Raw genomic sequence first — 23,861 nt, forward strand, 5'->3', positions numbered from 1 at the left:
ATACGGGTATGGCGAATTAACGATGTGACGAGACGTACTCCGCACTGGGCTTACGCCTTACTAGGGTAGGAGTTACACCGTGTGTGATCGGAATTGCGACCATAGAGGGTTTATGCAATGTGTGATCTGGACGGGCTTGCTCCGTATTAGTAAGGAGTTCGCTTGGAGGACTTGGTCTAGTAGACAGCCGTGTGAATCGGAATTGGGCGTTTTCGGAAAAAAATATTTGGGTCAAATATCACTGTCCCACGACTTTGGTATATTTTTTACCGTCAAATACTGTTTTAAAGTGTACTACATGTATACAAAAATTGTAAAGTGATTTATTATCTGAGTATTTATAGTAAAACAACTGATTAAATGGTACTTAAAAGTAAAAAAAATGTACAAAAACTGAAGAAAAGGAGATGATTTTTGAGTGTCCCATGCACACTTTGCATACTTTGGATCCAAATATTATATACCTGCCGCCTTCTAGGCCCGAACCTGGTTGTAATGTGATAAGATCGTATTAGCCAAAATCTATTTAAAATCTCATTTCATAGCACCTAAAGCAAAAATTTGCACAAATGTTTAATTTATAGTTGTCCTTTAAAATCGATGGAGTGGAAATTTCCACTCACGTCACGGAGTTTTTGCCAACTTAGTTGCAAAAATCTACTAATATCTAACGCATTTTTACATTATTGTAATATTATCATCCTGTATTACCCGGTGTTTGGAATTTATAAGGCAGTTGGGCTCGAAAATGCAAGGTTTAGTTTGTGCGTCACGCTGTGCAGAAATTTATTTTCCACAACGAACGGGATTAAGCTGAAGGTAAGGAAACAGTTATTGACTAAATTTATATGAATTTTAATAGATTATTATGTGTTGTATGATATCAAATAATTAGAATTAAGAAAATTCTAAGGATCAAACCGCTATTTCGCTTTATTTACCAACCGGCATGCCTACGTCACATCCAAAACGTTACGTGATGTATTAGTGGAACAAAAAAACGTGACGTATGGAATGAAAATGCACGGCTTACATGCCGTCATTTTAGTATTAATTAACCTGCCAAAATATAGTACAAATAATTTTATTCTAGCTTCATATATTCATGTCAACTTAACTATTAGGTAATTACACACTTAACTGGTGTGATGCACTCCCATAAATAATTACTTACATATGTCATTTTACTCATTTTTATTCCTATAAGGTACTATTTAAGATTTATTGTAAAAAAGACTAAAAGTACCTTACCAACAAGTGATGTTAACCTTTTTAATTTTATTATACATTATAACTTTATAGATAGTTTTTAGGTAGTATAGATATTAAACTATCTATTATCTATATACCTAACACGTAAAGCGGAGAGCTGGTAATTGCGCTCCTATGAAATACAATTTAGTAGGTACATACATAGATAAATAGAAAATTCAATAAGTGGGAAAGAAGAATTTCGCCAAAGTCTCGCACGTGCGAAAAGGAGCGAAACCTGAACGCTTTAAAACGCGCCGTTGCCGGTTTGATCAACCGCTCTGCTATCACGCGCGCAACGTTGTCACTCTTATACAGCGAAGCGAGATACTGTACTTGTGTGTGTAATGGACGCACACAGACGCGTAGGCCCGGGCGCGCCTCGCTGCATTATTTTGTCACTTTTCGTTCGGCACTGGCAAGTGGCAGGAAGCGTTTATTTATTCCTTATCATTATTTCGATTTAACTGTTTGACCCGGCTGACGTTTACGGAACTTGATATCTTTCTTCTACTTGTGACTTGGCTTAATTGTTTATTGGACTTTGCTGATCAGCTTATCGTTTTGGACTCCGTGAGTTGTCACTACCTATTGGATTATTTCATCTGCCTTTACTCAAGTAAGTACCTATGCCTTTTTTATACCTACGTGTTATTATTTACAAAACTTCTGGTTATATTATTACAAATTGGCACCTAATTATGTCACGTATAGTATTGTAAGTAGATTTGTATAATTATTTTAAGAGAAATCATGGTAGTTAACAATAAAGTTATTAGGTTAGTTTCGTAAAAAGGTTAGTCAAAAGAGTAGGGAAAATAAGTAGGTATGTACCTAGTTATATACGAACTTACACAGTGATTGCACATTGGTTGTTGTGAAGTGTTAGAAATTGATAAATATCTTTATATAGCTGTTCATAAAACAGTGTGAAAATTCGTAACAAATTGGATTTAAGTTCAGTTAGACATCAAACGGCCTTGAACTATCCCAAAAGTGAATGACAAAAGAAAAATCATGTTTAAATCTGTCTAATACTACTATGTAAGAACACCGTTGTTGTGTTGTCGTGATTTCAGTTCTTTGTAACACGTAATAACCAGTGATCGGTAAAGTCGGCGCCACACCGCGGGATTCCAAGTAGAAATCTTATTGTGGACATGACTCAAATGCCGCGATCTTGTTCGAAAAATATTCTAATACTTAGAATATTGAGTGTTATTTATTTATAAATAGACTTTGAAACTATAAATAAACGCATATATTGTATCATTATTCATTAAAAACATTGATACACTTTAAACGAGTAGGTATTGTTTCAATTTCCAGTAGGTACCTACCTCTTATTTTTGCACCCGTGACAAATATAATGTTGTTTAAAATAAACTTATCTAAAGTGATAAATAACCCTTTACCTGACTACCTGGCTTGTCCAAGGTCACTGTTGGATTCTCTATTGTTTGCGTCGTGCAACGAGTGCATAGTTGAATCTAGCGTGAAAGAGACGGCAAACAGTGTCCATTTATTAATATAAGTAAATGCAATCCGTTTCTATAATAGTTTAATGATAAGGAATTGGTTGAGAACCCATTTCTAGTAGAAAATAAAATATGTTAAGTTATATTCCTCGGACCATTAAGTTCGCACGTTGTGATTTAAAGTTTATTTGATCATTGTTTATTGTAAAACCTTTACACCTGTTCATTATTATACGGTAATATAAATTTATTTTATTAACTTTTTAAAATATTGTAGTAATACAACACGATTCCTGGGATTCCCGCAGCATATTCGTATTAGCTTAAAGATATTAATGATTGAGGTCATGAAAAAACCAAATTTTCTTATCAGTTGTTTGCTTCAGAGCGAATCTCACAACGCATTATTTAAATTTAAAAGTAACTATTTACATGCAGTAGTTGCAGTGCACATACATATTCAAAATCTTTCTAAACCGAGAAAAGTTAATATGGCATTCCAATAAATAATTTTTCGTGGCAATTCATTTGACGAATAAATTATTCCACGACTAATTTATTCAAATGAGAAAAATAATCGAAAATATTCATCATTTCTGATTCGTCATTCGAATAAATTTTGCCCATCTCTGAGACACAATAAACAAAATAATCAAATAACTTGAGTGACTTTTGAAAATATCACTAAAATCACGACGACATGTAATCATGCCAATCATGGTATTCTTACATAGTAATACAGTGAAACCTGGTTAAGTGGGACCTGGATAAGTGAGAAACCTCTATAATAGCTGGGACTCACGGTGCGGTCCCGACACTTTAGCACTGAATTACCTCTGTTACTGAGAAAAAACGAACCTCTATAACTGGGATTCGTTGTTGTGATTTTATAGTCACATGCCTCTATAATTGAGACAGAGAGTGTATTTTACCTCTTTTACTGAGACTATATTTATTATATACTTACTATATTTATTATTACTACTTTACTATATTTATTATTAGATTACATTTTCCTAATTGTTTTTTAGAATTTTATAGGGAATTGACTTCTGTATTTGAGATAACGTCAATCTATGACCTCTCTAACTTGGACTTCATTGAACAATTTCCGTATTCTTACTAACTCTTAGTCTATCCACAAATTCTGCATTTGCCTAATTGTGTGTAAACAACCTCAAGTTTGATTTAGTTAATTTATGAAAGTAGTTAAAACTATCGAAACGAAAGCTGAAATATTGATAAGTAACACGAAAAAATAAATTTTAATTTATTAAATTTCTAATACGCAATGAAGTCCGTATCAAATTTAATTTTATTTTGAAGTATCTATCCTTTGGAGAATCATTCAAATTAAATTCAAATAAATATTTAAACAGACTTAAAAAATATCCAGGTTTCACTGTATTAGACAGATTGAAACACGTTTTTGGGTATGTTTTTGTTTTTGTCGTACACTTTTGAACTACTTTCGATTGAAACGAATGAATGGAGATGTCTATAAATAAATAAAATAAATAAATATTATAGGACATTCTTACACAGATTGACTAAGTCCCACAGTAAGCTCAAGAAGGCTTGTGTTGTGGGTACTCAGACAACGATATATATAATATACAAATACTTAAATACATAGAAAAAACCCATGACTCAGGAACAAATAACTGTATCATCATACAAATAAATGCCCTTACTGGGATTCGAACCCAGGACCATCGGCATCGCAGGCAGGGTCACTACCCACTAGGCCAGACTGGTCGTCATATGACTATCCGGGATGACTTGCACGAAAAGTAACCTGTAAACTTATTTGCCAACTACATGTTCCTATAATCAAATGTCTGGTTATATCGCTTATAATTATTTTTCATTCTTAAGAGGGATGGGGTCATCCCGATACAAACGTGTAATTGGCTGTTACTATTTTAGGTGTATTTATCATTGATTTATAAGTATTCCGTTGCCTTTAAATTTCAATTGTTGTATAGTCTCACTTGTCACCAAAAAACGAATATGAAAATGTCACCCCATTGTTTTGCATTTGCGTAGAAAAGTTCATGATGATGACATTTAATTCTTGCATAAAATCCCAAGGTCACAATACCATGATAATCGTTTGTTTATTAAATTTACCTATTGTGAATATTATTTTGTAGCAACCCACATGGCATTGACGGCAGCCGAGCGGTCGAAGCGTTATAGAGAAAAAATTAAGCAAGATGCTGAAAAGTATGAGCGATATAAGAAAACAGAACAGAACCGGCTACGTAAACACCAAAAACGAATTAAAGACCTCACGGATAAAGAAAAATCAGAAACCAGAAAAAAGTGGCGGGAACAAAAGAGGAAACAAAAAGAGAAAAAACAGAAAAGTATACTACCAAAAACAGTTAATAACACATCCCACCAAGCGGTAGGCCCAAAATCTACTTCGAAGAATTCGAATCTACTTATAAAGAAGTATCGACATTTGCTTTCACTCTACAAAAAAGCTCAAAACCAGGTGGAAACGTATAAAACAACGGCAAGCACATTGAGGAAGAAACTTTACCGTATGCAAAATAAACTTACAGAAGAAAGAAAATCATTGCTTGAATTACGGTCTCAAACTGCTAAGTTGAAAGCTCGCCAGGAAGTGATGGAATTATCTCTGCGTGAAGTATACGGCGATTGTAAAAAAAAAGATCACAAACAGGTTCTCAAACAAATCGTTACAAAAGTCGGTAATCACACAAACCAGAAACCCGACCACGGGTTACTCGGTCTGAAAAGTGTAAAAACAATCCGCAAAAAAAAATTGCGCAATAAGAAAATTCAATTGGAATTAGAAAAATTTTACCACAGAGATGATATCAGCAGAAGCACGGCCGGCAAGCGTGAAACTAGGACTATGAAGAAAAAGAAGATGCAAATCAGATACCTTGTCGACACTTTGCAAAATCTTTACCAAATTTATAAAGACGAGGGCGGAAAGTGCAGTTTCACTACATTCTTTGTGTACAAGCCGTTCTACATACTATCACCAAGTGCCAAGACGAGAGAGACATGCTTGTGTATCCGACATAGTAACATTGATTTTATGTTCAATGCCTTAAAACGTAATGACGTCATACAATACAAGGACACGACTGAATTGTTGCAAGACTTGGCTTGTAATGTTACATCGTACGATTGCATGTACGGAAAATGCGAACAGTGCAAACAGAACACTGTTAAATATAACGAAGACACGTTACAAAATAGTGTCCAATGGTGGAAATGGGTCAGAATAAACCACACATATGAAAAATCTGGACAAGACTGCACAACCAAAAAAACAACAAAACAATGTGTAACAGGTACTGTTGCTCAACTTTTGGAAATATTTGCCAGTGAAATAAAAGACTTTCAGAAACACTACTTTAACTGGAAGGAACAACAAAAACAATACCGTGATTGCGTCACACAGATGAAAGAGGAAGAGATAGCTATCCTTTGTGACTTCTCTGAAAACTATAGTGGCAAATACGGAGAAGAAGTTCAAGCCACCCATTTCGGTGCTTCTAAAAGTTCGATTACTCTACATTGTGGTGTAATATTTGAAAAACGCCGTGCTCAGTCATTTGTTACTGTATCTGACAACCTTTGCCATGAGCCTCACGCAATATGGGCACATCTCATCCCTGTAATAAAGCATGCGAAGGAAATGAACCCTAATTTAAAAGTCATCCACTTTTTCTCTGACGGTCCAACATCTCAGTATCGGCAAAAGAAAAATTTCTACTTATTAAACCTGTTGACCCAAGAACTTAATCTGACACATGCGACTTGGTCATTCTCAGAGGCAGGACATGGAAAAAGCATGGCTGACGGTATCGGAGGATCTGTAAAACGACAGTTAGATAAAAGGGTGTCATATGGTCAAGATATTACATGTGGCACAGAAGTTTATCAAGTTCTGCAGGACAGAATGAGGTCTGTAAAGCCTTTTTACGTCTCTGATGAAGATATTTCTCACATGAAGAAATTGGTCCCCGACAAATTACGCCCAGTACCACAAACAATGCAACTGCATCAAATTATTTCGGAACAAGGATCACAACAGATCCAATACCGTGAGCTAAGTTGCTTCTGTGGCGAAATGCGAGGCATATGTAAATGTTATTTGCCTAAAACGCACAGCTTTGGAACTCCATCCATAAATACAAGAATAACCAGAAATAGCACCAAATCCTCGATTCCAGGTCCACCAGGTCCATCAGGTATCCAAAAACTGTCAGTCACTCTAAGAGAACCCCAAACAGTTTCAAAGACTTGCATGACATCGGAGTTACACACAGCTGCTGAAATGCACACCCCTAAAACACCCCCTTTGCCACCTGTTTCATTCATAACTTGTGACGATAATCCCATTTGCGATGATATATTATCAGATATACTTAATATTCCCATTGAAATCCTGGATAATAATGTACATGACCTGTTTGAAGAACACAACTCACCTGAATGTTTATTGCTTGACATTGAAGGCACAGAAAGTCTACAAGAAAATATTTCACCACTGACAATTCAACCACAATCATCAGTATCATCATCTAAAGTAAGACCTGTTAAAAAAGTCAAGGTTCTTAAACCATCTAGGCGTAACAATAATTCCAAAAACATTAAGTCAGAAGAGGAAACATTTCCTTGCCATCAGTGTAAGTCTCGTCGACAGTTTAACATGAGAGACATGGTTAAATGTATGGTTTGTTCGAACTGGGTTTGTTGTACCTGTAGCGGAACAACTATTGTTCACTGACTACACTTGCACTGCACTTCCTACCTTTTGTAATGAAACACTTTCTTGACAACTTAATACTCATTTATTCCGAAACCAAATTGACTATATACGTGGCTGTGGAAAAATCTTAATAGCGTGAAGTAGCCGACAGAACAGCGACATCTACTGTGAAATTGGGCAACTATAAAAACTAAACATTACTACATTCAACATTATCGGCCCCCAAGGACGACTAGTCCTTCATAAAGATCCATGTAAACAAAACAAAACAAGAATAGTGAAGTGAAAATCTACACGAATCAATAGTAAAAGGTTAAATTACACAGTGAAACTCAAATAGAGCTATTCCTCAAAACTAAAAACACATTAAACTTCTTAACAGATAGTTAAGAATCCAGAGGTAGAGGGCAAATTTTAGCAATGGGCCTACGAAAAGTACCATTCTTTAATTTCAACGTAACCACTCGTGTTAAACCATCTCTACCAGGATGCTTATCTATTATACGACCTAACAACCACTTTCCGGGAGGGAGTCTTTCATCCTTGACCAAAACTACTGTTCCAATATCAGGATCAGGATTAGTAGCGGTCCATTTATACCGGTTTTGTAATGTTGTTAAATACTCAGAACTCCAACGAGTCCAAAGCGATTGCAACATCCTTTGGAGCAATTGCCAACGATCCAAACGGGATACTGGCACAGTTGTGAGACTTTCTTCCGGAACAGTGATAGGAGCTTCGCCTATAAGAAAATGTCCCGGTGTAATTGGAGAAGCATCATCAACCGAGTTACTGATGGGAGTTAACGGTCGAGAATTTACACAAGACTCCACTTGCGTCAAAAGTGTGGAATACTCTTCGAACGTGAGAAGAGTCTGTCCGATTACACGCTTAAGGTGAGACTTGATCGATTTCACACCGGCTTCCCAGAGTCCACCAAAATGTGGTGAGCCAGGAGGAATAAAGTGCCATGTAGTTTGGTCATTTGCCAAAATCTCAGATATTTCTCCAACTACTTCTGAGTTCCTATTCCTAAACATAGTGTCAAGCTCTTTAGAGGCTCCAACGAAGTTGGTACCACAGTCGCTCCACAGATCACTACAATGACCGCGTCTAGAAGTGAAACGACGAAAAGCGGCAATAAAAGCAGCCGTGGACAAGTCACTCACAAGTTCTAGATGAATGGCCTTGGTCACGGTGCACACAAACAAAGCAATATAGGCTTTACAAGTGCGTTGACATCTACCAGGGTACAATTTTAACTGGACTGGACCAGCGAAATCCACTCCACTTTTACGGAAGGGCTTATCTGGCGTTACACGACAAGCAGGTAACTGACCCATCAATTGATTGATCGGTGTTGCAGACTGTTTGAAACAAGGGATGCATTTATGAACAACTTTCCTAACTAAATTCTTAGCACCGATTATCCAATATTTGCAACGAATTCCATTCAGAGTCAGTTGAGGACCTCCGTGCAAACAATGAATATGAGCATCATTCACAATCAAAACAGCTAAATGACATTTCGAGGTTAAAACGACAGGTGATTTTGTGTCAAAGTGTGCATTTGCATTACGTATACGTCCTGTAACTCGAATAATGCCATTTTCATCTATAAACGGGGTAAGTGGGGTCAAAACATCAGATTTCGGAAGCCTTTGGCCTTTTCTCAGCATTTGTAACTCTTCCTGAAACCAAAACTCCTGAGAGAGTCGAATGCAAACCTTTGTGGCATATCTCAATTCGGTAACTGTAAGATGCTGAGGAAAAGTCTCAGGAACTGTCTGATTAAGTTTTGCATCAATGTGTGCTTTACACAGCTTTACAAATCGCAATATGTACGCTGTAACGCGAATCAATTTTGTCAGAGTAGAGTATCTAGCCAAATAGGTAAGTCGATCATCACTCTCATTCGATACACCAGCTTTAAGTGCTACTATCTTACTATCATTTCCTTTCGAATTTTCTTTGGCTTCTAGTTGTGTTGTTGGTATGTCGAGAGAGAGCGAGCGACATCTATCAAAATCATTCGTTTGGTGAAGTAAAGTTGGTCCGCGCCACCACAACTCGCAGTCTTTAAACAGATCGGGACGAATGCCACGCGACGCAACGTCTGCAGGGTTTTCTGCCGATTTAATGTGGTGCCACCGGCCACTACTTACATTATTAACAATCTCAGTGACTCTATTAGCTACGTACGTTTTCCAAGTGCTAGGGTTTCTTCGAAGCCACGCTAAAACAATCATTGAATCTGTCCACGCAAAGACAGATTCCTCAGGCAAACGAAGACTGTGCTGAACATCTTTGAGTAACTTCGAGAGCAGTACCGCGCCACACAGTTCCAATCGTGGAACGGAAACTTGTTTTACAGGTGCCACTTTTGTTTTGGCAATGACTAGTGACACGTGGATTCCGTGGGGCGTGATAACTCGCAAATAAACAACAGCAGCGTAAGCTAAACAAGAGGCATCACTGAACCCGTGAATTTCCACTCTTTCCTTGCCGTCGCATTGTGTGTGAACCCAACGATCTAAATACAAGGTCGGCATGTGACAGAGCTGGTCTCTGTAGCTTGACCACTCTGTGGCAAGTTCGAGAGGAAGTTCATCAGTCCAACCAATACCACTCAACCAAAGTTTTTGCAAAAACATTTTTGCAGTAATAATCACTGGCCCTAAAAAACCTAAAGGGTCATATGATTTCGCAATGTCCGACAGTACTGACGTTTTGGTGAAGCGTTCTGTGGGTTCTAAAATATCTACCTTAAGTTCGAAGTCATCGTGATGTGAGTTCCATTTGATACCTAAAGCTTTGATGGTATCATCAAGCTTGATCTCGACACTTGGTTGATTTGTTTTTTGTGCGCTACGTATATTCTTCAAGACGTCAGGACTGTTGGATGCCCATTTGTGCATTTCAAATTTACCATTAGCCATAGCTTGTGTGATACGACTCTGTAACTTAGTAGCTTGTTCCATGTCATTCGCACCTGTGAGTAAGTCATCCATATAAAAGTCATTACTTATGACTTCAACTAAGTCTGGGAATCCCTCTTTTTCATCTTGTGCAAGCTGCTTCAGAGTGCGAATAGCGAGGAACGGAGCACATGACGTACCATATGTCACAGTTAACAAACGTTTCTCGACGATTTCATCTTGTGGAGATGAGCGCCACAGTATGCGCTGATAGTCAACATCTTCTTTAGCGACGAGTATTTGGCGATACATTTGCTTTACGTCAGCAAGCAGACAAATCTTGTGAGTACGCCAACGAATAATGAGATCTCGTAAGTCTTGCAATAGTGATGGTCCGATGAGTAATTCGTCGTTCAGAGATGAGCCATTTGACGGCTGTGCAGTGCCATCAAAGACCACACGAAGCTTTGTTGTGCTGCTGGATTCTCTTATCACAGCGTGGTGTGGGAGATGGTAGACTTTGTGAGTTGGCTTATGTTGTGGGTCTACATCTTCTAAATGATTCAGCTTCTGATATTGATCTATGAAGTCTGCATAATCCTTCTGAAATTTAGGCTTATTCGCGAATCTCTTCTCCATGTGCATTAGTCTCTGTTGTGCGATTTGTCGAGAATCGCCTAAGTTCCTATCGTGGTCATCTTTAAACGGTAAGCGTACGACGTAACGACCATCTTCTTGTCTGGTGTGAGTTTCTTTATAGTGCTCTTCACATTGTGTCTCAAGATGTGTCATCGGTTTCTCATGAGGCTTGTACTCTTCAGTCTCCCAGAATTTGCGTAAGAGTTGATCTACCTCGATAAGTGCGTGGTGTGCTACGATATTGTGAGGTGGCAGATCACTTCGTGATTTCGACGCTCCAGAGACGAACCATCCGAGTTTCGAGTTTTGTGCTATAAGCTTGTCATCGTTATATTTGTGAAGTCCGTCTAGCAAAATAAATGCATAGACCTCGGCGCCCAGTAGAACATCAATAGGTCCCGGCGATTGCATGTGAGGGTCTGCTAGTTGCAATTGGGACAGGGCAGGCCATTGTGAGATGTCAAACTCCTTTGAGGGTAACCAACTATTAATCTTCGAGAGTACGTGAGCGTCAACTTGCATTACATAGTGAGTGTCTATCGGTGAGTAAATATCTAAGTTAACGACGTGTCGTGGCAGTGAAGCTTGATTTTCAAGACCGGTGATATTAGCTGGCTGGAAAGTCTTCTTCAGTCGCAGCAATTGCACTGCAGACTCCGTAATGAAGGTGCCTTCTGAGCCTTGGTCAATAAGGGCTCTAAGTTGTACAAGAGAACCACTGCTATCCTTCAAATATATCTGTGCCGTGGCCAATATCACTTTCTTGCCTTTTTGTGAAACCTTCAGACTTGTGAGTTCCTTAATTTGTGTGTCTTCAGGTTCTGTGGGTGTCTCCATAGTGACTGTATTCGCAGTTATACTCTGGTAGTGCAAAAGCGTATGGTGTTTGCGATTACAGGTTTTACATGTTGTGGCTTGTCTACAATTCCGTATGGAATGTCCTTTGACAAGGCAATTGAAGCATAAGTTGTTGTTCTTTACAAATTCTTTACGTTGATTTATGTTGAGTTGTGCAAATTCAGTGCAGTGACAGATGTAGTGACTTTTCTTACAATATGTGCATTCCGTATCAACTTCAGCGGTGAAAGATCTCACATTCTTTATTTTAGGTGCAGTAGCTAGTTGTTGTAATGTGGTCTCTTTCTTATCTTTCTTCTGTGTCGCTTGTACCATTTCCATCGCTCTGAATCGTCCCTCTAAGTATGATGTGAGCTTCTTATAAGTGGGTAACTCTATAGAAGAACCAAGTGATTGCTCCCAAGCTTTGTGAGTTTCACTATCTAACTTGGATACTACAATATGCACGATGATCGAATCCCAAGTAGTTGTGTCAATCTTCAAATTCGCTAGACTACTGAGACACTGGTTTGTAGTATCAAGAAGATCCTTGAGGCCTTTAGAGCATTCGTACGTGAGTTTCTTCTGATTGAGCAGGCGATTCAGTATGGTATTCGCTATCACTCTATCATTGCTGTAGCGGCAGACTAAGGCGTTCCAAGCCTTTGCATAGTTGGCAGCTGTGAGTTCGAAATGACGGACGACTTGTTCTGCTTCACCCTTCAAGCTTGACCTCAAATAATGATGCTTGTGTATGTCACTCAGACCCGGCTCATTGTGTACCATAGAGATAAACAAATCCTTGAAGTGCATCCATTCTTGGTAATCACCGGAAAACGAAGGAAGGTTTATCGGCGGGAGTTTACTCTTTGTGACAACTTGAGGTTGTGATGCATGAGGCACTTGAGGTGAGGCACCTTCTTGAATTGTGACAGATTCCGTCAGTTCTAACAAACTAGTCTTGAACTCCATATAGAAATCTTCGACATCATTGTAGAGCGCTTTCAGTTCCTTTTTCTCATCTACGCTTACTGAAGACTTTAAAATTTCTCGGTGCTCAGTAAGGAATTGATTCCAGTATTCTTCAAGCGACTCTATGCGTATTTTCAAATAACTTGCTGTATAACGCGTTGACGAAGTTTTCTTGTGATTGGTGAGAAGTCTTTTAATCTGACTAAAAAGTTCTTCTTGTGATGCTATGTTAGCCATTTTGTTTAAAATTTGCTAAGTGAGTGACAGATTTCAAAGTCTATTTTTATTCTAGGTTTATTTTTGAACACAATTTTTCAGAGTCATTTTTCAACCGAAATTACGCTATGTCCAAGAATTCACAAATTCGACTATGTCCAAATTTAGGCAAATTATTCTAAGTGTTTTTTCAGCGGTTTTTTTCTAAGTCCTAAATTTACTCGAAATTGCACTATGTCTTTTTTCACGTGAAATATTCGGTTCTGGCCTCGAATGTCCAATTCCTTAAATGTCCATTTTCCTCGAATGTCTAATTTCCCGAATGTCCATTTGCTCGAAGGTCCAATTCCCGGAATGTCCATTTGCTCAAAGGTCCAATTCCCGGAATGTCCATTTGCTCGAAGGTCCAATTCCCGGTATGTCCATTTGCTCGAAGGTCAGATTCCTTAAATGTCCATTTTCTTCGAATGTCTAATTCCCGAATGTCCGTTTATCGAATGTGGGGGTTGATGTGCTGTGAGGTTGAGTGATCGGGGGGCTGAGGGATTGGGTCAGTGGCGGGGCGGGCGGATGGATTTAGTTGACAGGAATTATAATTTCCCAGACGGACTCGAGAAAATTCCTGATTACATATTTACTGAAGTAATAGGTACACGAATTTAGTGTTAAACATGATCATGTTTTTCATTCATGCGTCGCGCTCTTAACAATGCGTTGAAACTAAAAATGGTAAAATAAAAACTTTTTATAAAAAAAATTAAACCGACTTCAAAAAGGATGAAATAAAATATTATCCTTTTTATGTCTATGCGTTACCAACTGATATGTTTGAAGTCGGTGCCAAGCCAAGTAGTAACAATACCAGTCAAAAATAATCAGCTTTATGGCTATAAATCCCATTAGAACTGTACTAATAACTATTATAAATGTGTAAAGAATTCTGTCTGCCTCTTTGTCGCCTTTTCATGGCTAAACAACTGAACCGCTTTAGGTGAAATTTGGCAAGAAGGTAAATTCCTTGAATTGTTTTATATTTTGAAATGTAGTCCTCTGGATAAGGGACGGGAAATAACTCAGTCCCAATCCCACACTTGCGTGCTATAGACTGTTCGAGCATTAGTAAGAAATGCTCTTTAAAAAATACGACGGCAAAAAAATGCATTTATATTTACACTAATGTGCCGACAAATATGGTACGGACTGCGCCAAGAATGTTTGATCGTGTGCTCTGAGGTGTGTTCTTAGGTCCAGTCGACGTCAATGATATGTTTACACTTTTGCACCTTACTCCTTTGTAATAAGGTGAAAAGTGTAAACATATTTTTAACGTCGACTGTACCTACAGAAAGTACGTTCATTGTCATCGTGTAAGGCAATCCAACGTATGTAAATCCTTATCGAATCGCACCAAAGTCATGGTATGCTTCAAAATTTGGCTTGGCACCGACTTCAAACATATCAGTTGGTAACGCATAGACATAAAAGGATAATATTTTATTTCATCCTTTTTGAAGTCGGTTTCATTTTTTTTATAAATTTTTTTTATTATCTTACTGATCATTAGAATAGCGATAAGAATTGCATGTCGGGTACGACTCTTAGAGTCTGGCTACTGAAATATTACACAATGTTTGGCGGGAAATTCAAAAAATCTTGGGCTGGTCACACTTTGTGTAGTAGGAATTATAGTTTTGATACTAGAAAATATTTTTGATTTTCTGTGCACACGTAAGGTACCTAAGGATATAAGTTAAATATACGTTGACGTGCACTCAAAGTCAGCTCACATAGTTTCTACCACTATGTAAAGTACAGTCAACGATAAACACATAATGTGAACACTTTCTCACCATATACCATTGTAACAAGAAGAAAAATGAAATGTAGTGTAAATAAGACCTATCTCGATAATACCTTAATATTAATCCATCACCAAAAAAAACAACGGGTTGCACTCCGGGAGTGCCGACAGAAGTGAAAACTCAATGAGTAGTCCAAAATGTCTGCAGCACTATGTATAATTGACCCATCCTCCTTTCTATTGAAAAACTTTAGTACCGAAATTGCTGGTCAGTAAGCTTGTTTAAAATTCGAAATTCAAATTTGTAGCGTTAATTGTTTAAAATTCGAATAGAAATTGTAAAGTTACCTTGCAGACCTCGCATCTAAATATATTTGGTCATGATATTTTGAGTTTTATTCACCAGTACTAGAGTTCACTTTTATTAGCGATTTCATCAAGATGTAGCTTTAATGAATTATATTTGAGTGATATAAAGTTAGAATGTAACTGTGAGATGCTCGTATTTCAACCCAAGATTAGAACCTTTTTTATGTAATGTCATTGAGTTTTTCTTTATTGATTTAAATGCCATCTAAATGAGTGGCCATCTAAACCTTACGGTCACGTGATCGCCTTACGCTGTCTCGAGTTTATCATTTTTTCCCCACCTCAAAAAGTGCCTAGCGCCGCTAAAGAAGTTTTCACTTCAAAAATACATAAGTACTATGCCAAATATGCTAAATGCTAAGTATCAAAATATTTATAGGACACCAACCTTCTAATTTGTTTACATTTGTTTAGGAGTTGTAAACATTGTAGTTTTTCGGTATACAACGCTACACGTCGACTTCGCACATTGTCGTCATTATTTACGAGCTTAAATAATAGTTTGCGAACCTTACTCGGTATAGACATTATTAATATTATTTAAAATAAACCCCTTATAAACCGCAAATATTTTCGTATCAGTTTGAGCCATGCCACAAAATAATGCGACAGTAAGCTGCCCGGGCAGCTTCCGATGGGCCCCACTTTTTTGGGCTGATTGTGTATCCTGTTCTCTTATTCTATATCAATGCTTTGAAAAAATGCAACTACTTATTATAAAAATTCAGAAAATAAAGATAAAAGCCATGTTTTATTTTCGTAAAAATATTTTATTTCTTAATTTTCTACAATTTCGTAAATAAACGGTTTTTAGTGTCACCTGAATAGTAGGCCAACAATATGTGGCGAATTTCGTAGGCACACGGACTATTTGTTACTCTACTAGACGTCCAGCCAGGTTCTGATGTTTCATCACAGACGAAACGGTCAATTGGGTCATTAGACATACAAAGATTGGACGTACAGGGAATCAGATATTAGACATTCGGGTAATTGGACGTACGAGGAGGAGGCATTCAAGGAATTGGACATACGGGGATTGGACGTTCAGGTAATTAGACATACAGGGATCGGACGTTCAGGTAATTAGACATACGGGGATTGGTCGTTCAGGTAATTAGACATACGGGGATTGGTCGTTCAAGGAATTGGACGCACGGGGACTGGGCATTTGGAAAATTGGACATTCGAGGCCAGAACCAAATATTCTAAGTGTATGTTACCGCGAAAATTCACTAAGTCTTTGACACTTCACATTTCCACTGTCACTGTACTCACGATTATCCTGTTCCGAAGGACCAATGTTCACTGACTACACTTGCACTGCACTTCCTACCTTTTGTAATGAAACACTTTCTTGACAACTTAATACTCATTTATTCCGAAACCAAATTGACTATATACGTGGCTGTGGAAAAATCTTAATAGCGTGAAGTAGCCGACAGAACAGCGACATCTACTGTGAAATTGGGCAACTATAAAAACTAAACATTACTACATTCAACAACTATGTTTGACTACATTTGTTCGATTTGTTTAGACGTTGAGTGAGATATATAATAAAAACAGATATATAATAATAATATATATATATATATATATATATATATATATATATATATAAATGTAGAATAGAATATAAGTGTAAGCGTAAGACGTGTGTATAGTATAGTAGAGTAGTTATAATATATTATTTTACAACGTCATCTGTGTAATTTGACTGCCTGTATTTCTAGACATATGCTAAAGGGGTCTAATGATTTGTTACTGCGGTTATTGTTTGTTTTTAACAAATAAGATTTTCATTAATTTTGTTTAAAAAATCCACCATACTTTCTTTTGTAATGATTGAGTGAGCAGTAAGTTAGCAGTTGTTAGAAATATTTGGAAACTCGGATGGGTTTACTAAAGCAGGCCACTGACGAGCCTTCCAAATGGATGTCGTTACAATGGATTCATCCAAATGGACGGCATCCTAATATTAAACATTGTACATTTTTAATATTTACGGCCCGATTTTGGATTGCAGCCACGCTATTTGGACTGTTGGAAGGCTCGTCAGTGGCCACCTTAAAGTTAAAAGTCATAATTTTGACCCCATAGGTTAAGATAGGTTTAGTAGGTATAGTTTTAATTTATATAAGCGTGTGATTGTTAAAGAAGATTATATATTAAAGATTCATTAAAGTCATAATTATAAGATTTTTAGAGACAAAAATTACATTCAGTACTAAATTAAGCTAGCTATTTTCCGCCCATCGTCAGCCTAAGTCGCAAACCTCGTAACGCCATTTCAAGGAAATTATTAATTGCTACCTTGGACAACAATACTAAAGTCGACTTAGGCCGACGACATGTAAACCTATCATGTGATTCCTAAACGTGACATTATGATCCATAACGTCACTTTGTCCTACTGTACCTGTGATTTATTTTATAAGAATTAACAATAATTATAAGGATAATTGAACTGATTTCGATCTCATTTGCAAGAATAATAAGTGATATTTAATAAAAACAACTTTTTATAGTACCTTTTCCTTACGTATTTTATGCTAAGATGTTTGTAAAGCAACGATAAAAACCAAAAATGTAGCGTATTGGAAAGACTTTTTAAAATAACTTTATTAAAATACATAGTATTGCAGTTGTTATTCGTTTTTAGAAGATTATTTTTCTTTTGTATTTTGATAAATAAAGACTGGTTCAATTAAAACACTCCGATCTTTCTTTAAAACCTACCTAAATTTTGTGACGTAATGGATGTTCACATTGGTTGTCATTACGTTTAAAGTGACTTATTAAGAATATCAATAACGTATATCGAAAAAAAGCGACATTTTCATAAAATATCGATATAGTAGATATAATTAAACCCATTTTTAGTTAAAAAAAAATTTTTTTTAGTGGGTGGAATTCCATTACGTGACGGACCCTAATTCTAAAAACGCCCAATTGCGACCATATAGGGTTTACGCAATGTGTGATTCGAGACTGCCGTGCCTAGAGCAAGGTCCTAGCTAGGAGCCGACTGGGATGTCAACTGATTTGGGTCGTGACCCGGCGACCTTTTATACTACTTGAGCGCGTGGGTGAAGCGACGCTCTCGGGGCTCGGCGTCACCTCGCGGTGGGGGTGTAACCGATGTTTGGCGCGCGAATCTGGAGCCCGCGACAATTGCATCGTAGAGAAAAAATGGCGTGGCGGCGGCATTACTGGAACGCGCGGCCAGTGCACTATAGAAAAACTGCGTGGCGCCGGCGCTTAGCGGAAGGGCCGGCGGGATCTGCTACCTGCGTTACGCGTCGTGGTCATTTTGGGTCGAAGTTGAGTTTGCTGGTGCTACACTAGTAAGATAGTAATGAATCGCTTTCGTATAACTATTTTACGACATATAATTATATCCCTAGGGTTATAACTATATAACGGCTTTATCTATCGTACTGCGACATATATAAGGTGCTACCTTATTAGTTGCAGATATTTATACAGCTGATAGTACTCGGTTCCTGGAGTATATTTAAGAATGAAACATTATAGCTTATACGATGTTTTTTTGGAGGAAACTGAAAAACAAATTTGCTATGTAAAACACCCTGTTAATGTGATTATTAAATGAGAACTCTTTTACCTAACACCTAACTGTCTGGCCACTTCTTCCTAATGACCTTTTGCAGTTTTGTCGCTGAACCATAATGAAATTAAATTTTTTGTTCGGTAAATTAAAACAAAAAAAAAATTTATTAAATAATCTTAATTTATATTAAAAGTTAATTGTTTTGAAGTAAAGTATCATCTGTTAAACTATCTGCAACTAATAAAGTAGCACCTTGTATATCTATTCTCTCAATATCTTACGTAAGCGTGTTAATGAGTGCTGTACCATTGTAATTCGCTTTACTAAATCCAAGATTTATGTAGTTCTTTGTTCCGAAGACGTAAGGTTAATGTTCACATAACTTCATTTGTTTTGGCAATCACTACCGTAATCAACTAATCATTGTAATCAATCACAGACTTTCTTTTGTTATTTGTGCAGCGAAATATTTGTTATAAGTTACGAGTGAATACCGTACTTTTAACACGAGAGTGAGACTTCTATTTACTATTTATGTAATGATTGTAGCTACTGTTTTATTGGAATTTGTTAAGTCAGGTTTGTTTACTATCTTATGTGTCACGTTTGTACAATTGACGACGATTACGACTTATGACTTCGCTTGCACAAAAAGATTTCTTTCGCGCAATAAAACATTCCTAAGTAAAGTAGGTACTTAAGTATTTGTTTACATTTGTACGCTTTTAATACAGTATTTACACTTGTGTTTTAACACAGTATTGACCATTGGTAAAATGTGTACTAACATCAATGGTCAAGTCAGTGTCTGTCACTGTGAAATATAAAATCTGAAAACTAATGTGATATATCAAAAGTAGGTGACAATTTATGATATGGCTACACGGTCCATCTTACTAGCACAAATTTAAATTCGCACGCACGTACGTTAAGACCGCGTAATGTATTGTGCATAAATGCAAATAGGTTACGCACGCTAGTTACTCTCATGTGGCCACAGCATAGTCCACCATTTTTGCTATATAGATCGTGTAGCCGTACCCTTATTTTATCCCTTTAACGGACATATGGGGAAATTAAGCAAAATTGAACCTCATCATTTTGAAATAAAGTACAAAATCGTTGTAGGAAATATGAATATATTTCCTCTGCCTTATCTCATAAAGTTGTACATACCTTTATCCTGAGCTTTAGGCTGGAACTCTCTCGTTGAACTCCTAGACTTCGTAAGCCTGTTAAGCACTGCCTGCCTCGTGGGCTCCGATATCCTCCTACTCTGATGTCCGACTGGTTTCTGCACCTCTCTAGGTTCTGACGCCCTCATTCGTTCTTTATTCGTCACCCGAACTGAATTTCTAACCAATCCTGGCCCGAATTTTCTGTGCAGCTCTGGGGTATTTGGACATTTTGGAGAATTCGCTGGCGCAATCGATTTTAGATCAGGAGAATCGATTCTACCACGATGCGTGCGTTTGTACCTATCTTGGGATTTCTCATAAGATCCGTTGTCAGATTCATCGGATAGATAGTCTTTGTATTCCTCTGAATGTCCGCTCGATCTTCTAGAGGTTATCCTCTGCGGATCCAAATAATTGTTATTCTTATTAACAGTGTTGAACGAGCTTGATCGTTTTATAGATGAGCCGAACGGAGCGTAGTGGGTATAGCCAGGTTTTTTCCCATCGCTCGCTACCCTCTGATGTTTCTTGTCGCCCAGGTAACGGGTATCGATTCTCGGATATGCCTCAGCATTGTTCTTCAGTACCGTCTTGAGACAAACTAGATTTGCGTTGCTGTTGTCAGTGTTACAGTAATCCGGGCCGTCTAAAGACTTGTTCCTAACGTGTTTTCTATGGGGTGAAAGAATCGCGTCGACATCGTATTGCGGACGATTCGAGATGGTTTTATCATCAGAACTGTTGCTTAACAAACCTCTTTCAGAGGAAGGACTGTTCATATTAGAATCTCGTTTTCTTTTATCTGTGTCTAAAGATCTTGAGGTGCTGTTGAGTAAAATCTTTGTGCTTTCTGGAATTTTGGCTGAGCCAGTAATAATGTAATTTCCTGGACTTCTCAAAGGACTGCTACCCCCCGAAGTATCTTTTCTTCGTAACCTGTAGTTGAGTGAGTTGGAGCGGCTTAGTTGCGAGACTGGAAGACGGGAGATGGCGGTCTTCTCGCTGATGAGGCTGGAGGTGAGTAGGGGGGGAATGGTGGGGCGGGAGTTGAGCTTGGCTTGTAGGTTGGTGATGGCGTTTTGCGTTTTGAGGAGGTACGTCTCGGTGTCTTGGACGGGGATGAGATCCTGTAACAATATAAAAAAAAACATTTAATTCATATGCCACTACACGAAGTATTATATTCTCCGCTAAGTTAACAATCTTCTAAAATCACACGTTAATTTTATGACAACTAACTTCTGCCCGCGACTTCGTCTGCGTAGATTGATAAAAACTAATATCCTATGTCCTCCTCGGGCCTCAAACTAAGTCCATGAAAAATTTCACCTGAATCGGCTCAGCTGATTAAGTGAAAAGGTAACAAACACAGAAGACACAGTTACTTTCGCATTTATAATATTATTTGTAGAGATTAACCGATTTCAAGTAGTACTCGTATAAAAACCCACGAAAGTTCACATTTAGGTATGCCACGTTGGACGCGCTCATCCCCCCACCACAGAGCCAACATTGGAACGTCAAAAGATCAAAACAATTGAAGTAGCGATTGAATAATATGTTCTTATATCAAATGATCACGATATTCGTATCAAAACTAACGCTCATAGACCCAAGCCTGTAAGTAATAGTCATAATATTTAACTGCAGTGAACGGCATTAACATTTAAACGGCCATTGTTCTGGACCACAGATAACCATCGACAAGAGATTGTCTATGGAATGTTGTTATAATTACTATTAGCAACTATTAACGTTTTATTTATTCACGAATAAGCTTACAGTCTGATGAACCAAGGCGCTTATAAGTAATGTTTAATATTATACATGCTATGTTACACTTACACTATAAAATTACATGTCAACGGTACAAAAACAGAAACAAATTCAATTATCAATTAAGTATCAAAATAATATGTCAATAATATTAATTAATCAATTAAATTCAAAAATTCATACATGCCTTTAATAACGTGGTAAGATGCATGATAAAAAATGTCAACGTCAGGTAACCGCAGAGACATATCATTTAATAGAGCGATAGCTCTTGCAGCTTGCATTAGTACAACACAAGGAGCTTCAGTTGTTATGTTTTAAGAAAACATATGTTGTTGTTTACTTAGCATAGTCAGTTACATCGGAGCGGTCGAGGTGCTCATATATATCTGAACATCCCTTGCTGAGCTCAGCGACGTTGTTATGATATTTCTGAACACTTCACTCCCATTATATACACGGTGGCAAAAAAACTGCATTTCCGTTGCCATAGGGAGTTTTTGGGATCATACTGAGCAACTTTTACTATGGGACCATTGGGACCAACTCCGAAATCGCGACAACAGGAATGCAGTTATTTTTTAGCCACTCTGTATAGCTAAGCACATGTTAAAAAAAAAACACAATTTTCGTGAAAATATCCGCCTAGTTCAAGTTACATAAGTCGATACAATTTATTTCAGTGCTCCGAGATGCCCCCGACGTCCGTTACTGTCTAGTGCCGGACAGACAGACAGACGGCACAAGAATGCACTTCTGTTATGTAACTCCGTTTGTTGAGAGAGAAAATAAAATTTCAGGCCTAAAGTAGCTATTAGGTATATTATAACTTCTTATAAGTAGGTTTTTACAAGCTTTTATGGATTTAAGAGCCCATCAACGTGCACACTAGCGCCACTGCTAAATAATCGTGATTATTTAAATTTAACAAAAGTATTTAAAAAAGGGGGCGGCTACGTACTATATTTTGTATGTACATTTTGAATACATCAAACTAGTTTTTATGTTGCTGGATTCGTCAATCTATGCGTCCAAAGTTAAAACGGCCGTTTTTGTTTTGAGTTCATTGAGTTCAACTTGCAATGTATGTATGTTCGCGTCAAATGTTATTTGATATATCTGATGGGATGTACACATAATACTAGTAATACCAACCCAAAGGTAGGTACAGTCGCCATCAGATATATCGGAGCGGCTAACGTGTTCATAAATATCTAAACAAAGCGTCTATTATTAAGATGTTAAAGTGCCTGCTTAGAAATTTGTGAGCACTGTACTGAGTCATATAAAAATAACAAATATTCACCTGTATAAACATATTCACCATTCACGTCCGTCCGTGTGTTAGTATTTTTTTACAAAGATTATAAAAACTGCTGCTTTGAATCATTGACCTGTTAAATTTCACCACAGTAATAATTTGTAATTCTAATGTCACTCGCAAAAAATATTTTTTAGTAGCCTAATTAAATGTAAACTTCATAAGCAATTAAGGCGAGGTGTTAATTAGTCGTTTACCGCATCGCGTCTGTAATAAGTGGTTTGTGACCAGAATATTAGCATTTTCCACTGCCGTGGGGTGTGAATTCTGTACATTATTTCTAAAGTAAAAAATTTAAACGCATGTGCTTTGACGCGAATGCGTACGATTTATGGCGTGAACGGTGCAAATATTACGCATTTTATTATTACCTGTTCCAATGTTCAATATGTTTATATCAAAGTTATAGTTTACATACAATAACTAGGCGGGTATTAAGTACCTACCTAAACGTATTTTTGCAAGCGAGCATATGTTATGGCCTGTCTGATGGTAAACGGTTACCATAGCCTTAGATGCCAGATACATACTCCAGTGATGTTACATTTGCGTTCTCTTCATATAGACACCTGTACACTCTGAAGAAGTTTACGAGTAGATAACCTAGGCAGGTAGTTAATTTTAAAACCAGGGCAGGTATTTTTTCTATATTCAAGAATTTAGAAAAAAATACCGTTTTCATTCGTTTAAGCAAGGATTTTACAATCAGCCACTCCTTTCCCAATGACGCCATTAGTAAATGTTAAGTATCCGTAAACGTTGTATA

General features: G+C 37.4%; 1 protein-coding gene across 1 annotated transcript in view; it reads right to left on the reverse strand.

The window, feature by feature from the left end:
• Positions 1 to 23,861, reverse strand: part of LOC134801884 (uncharacterized) — a 95,746-nt gene that overhangs the window by 17,142 nt on the left and 54,743 nt on the right. The window contains exon 3 of the mRNA XM_063774536.1: positions 19,997 to 21,125. Coding sequence (XP_063630606.1) covers positions 19,997 to 21,125 — 1,129 coding nt within the window. The remainder of the gene's footprint in view (positions 1 to 19,996; positions 21,126 to 23,861) is intronic.

Source organism: Cydia splendana, chromosome 23 (assembly GCF_910591565.1).
Source record: "Cydia splendana chromosome 23, ilCydSple1.2, whole genome shotgun sequence".
Taxonomy (NCBI): domain Eukaryota; kingdom Metazoa; phylum Arthropoda; class Insecta; order Lepidoptera; family Tortricidae; genus Cydia; species Cydia splendana.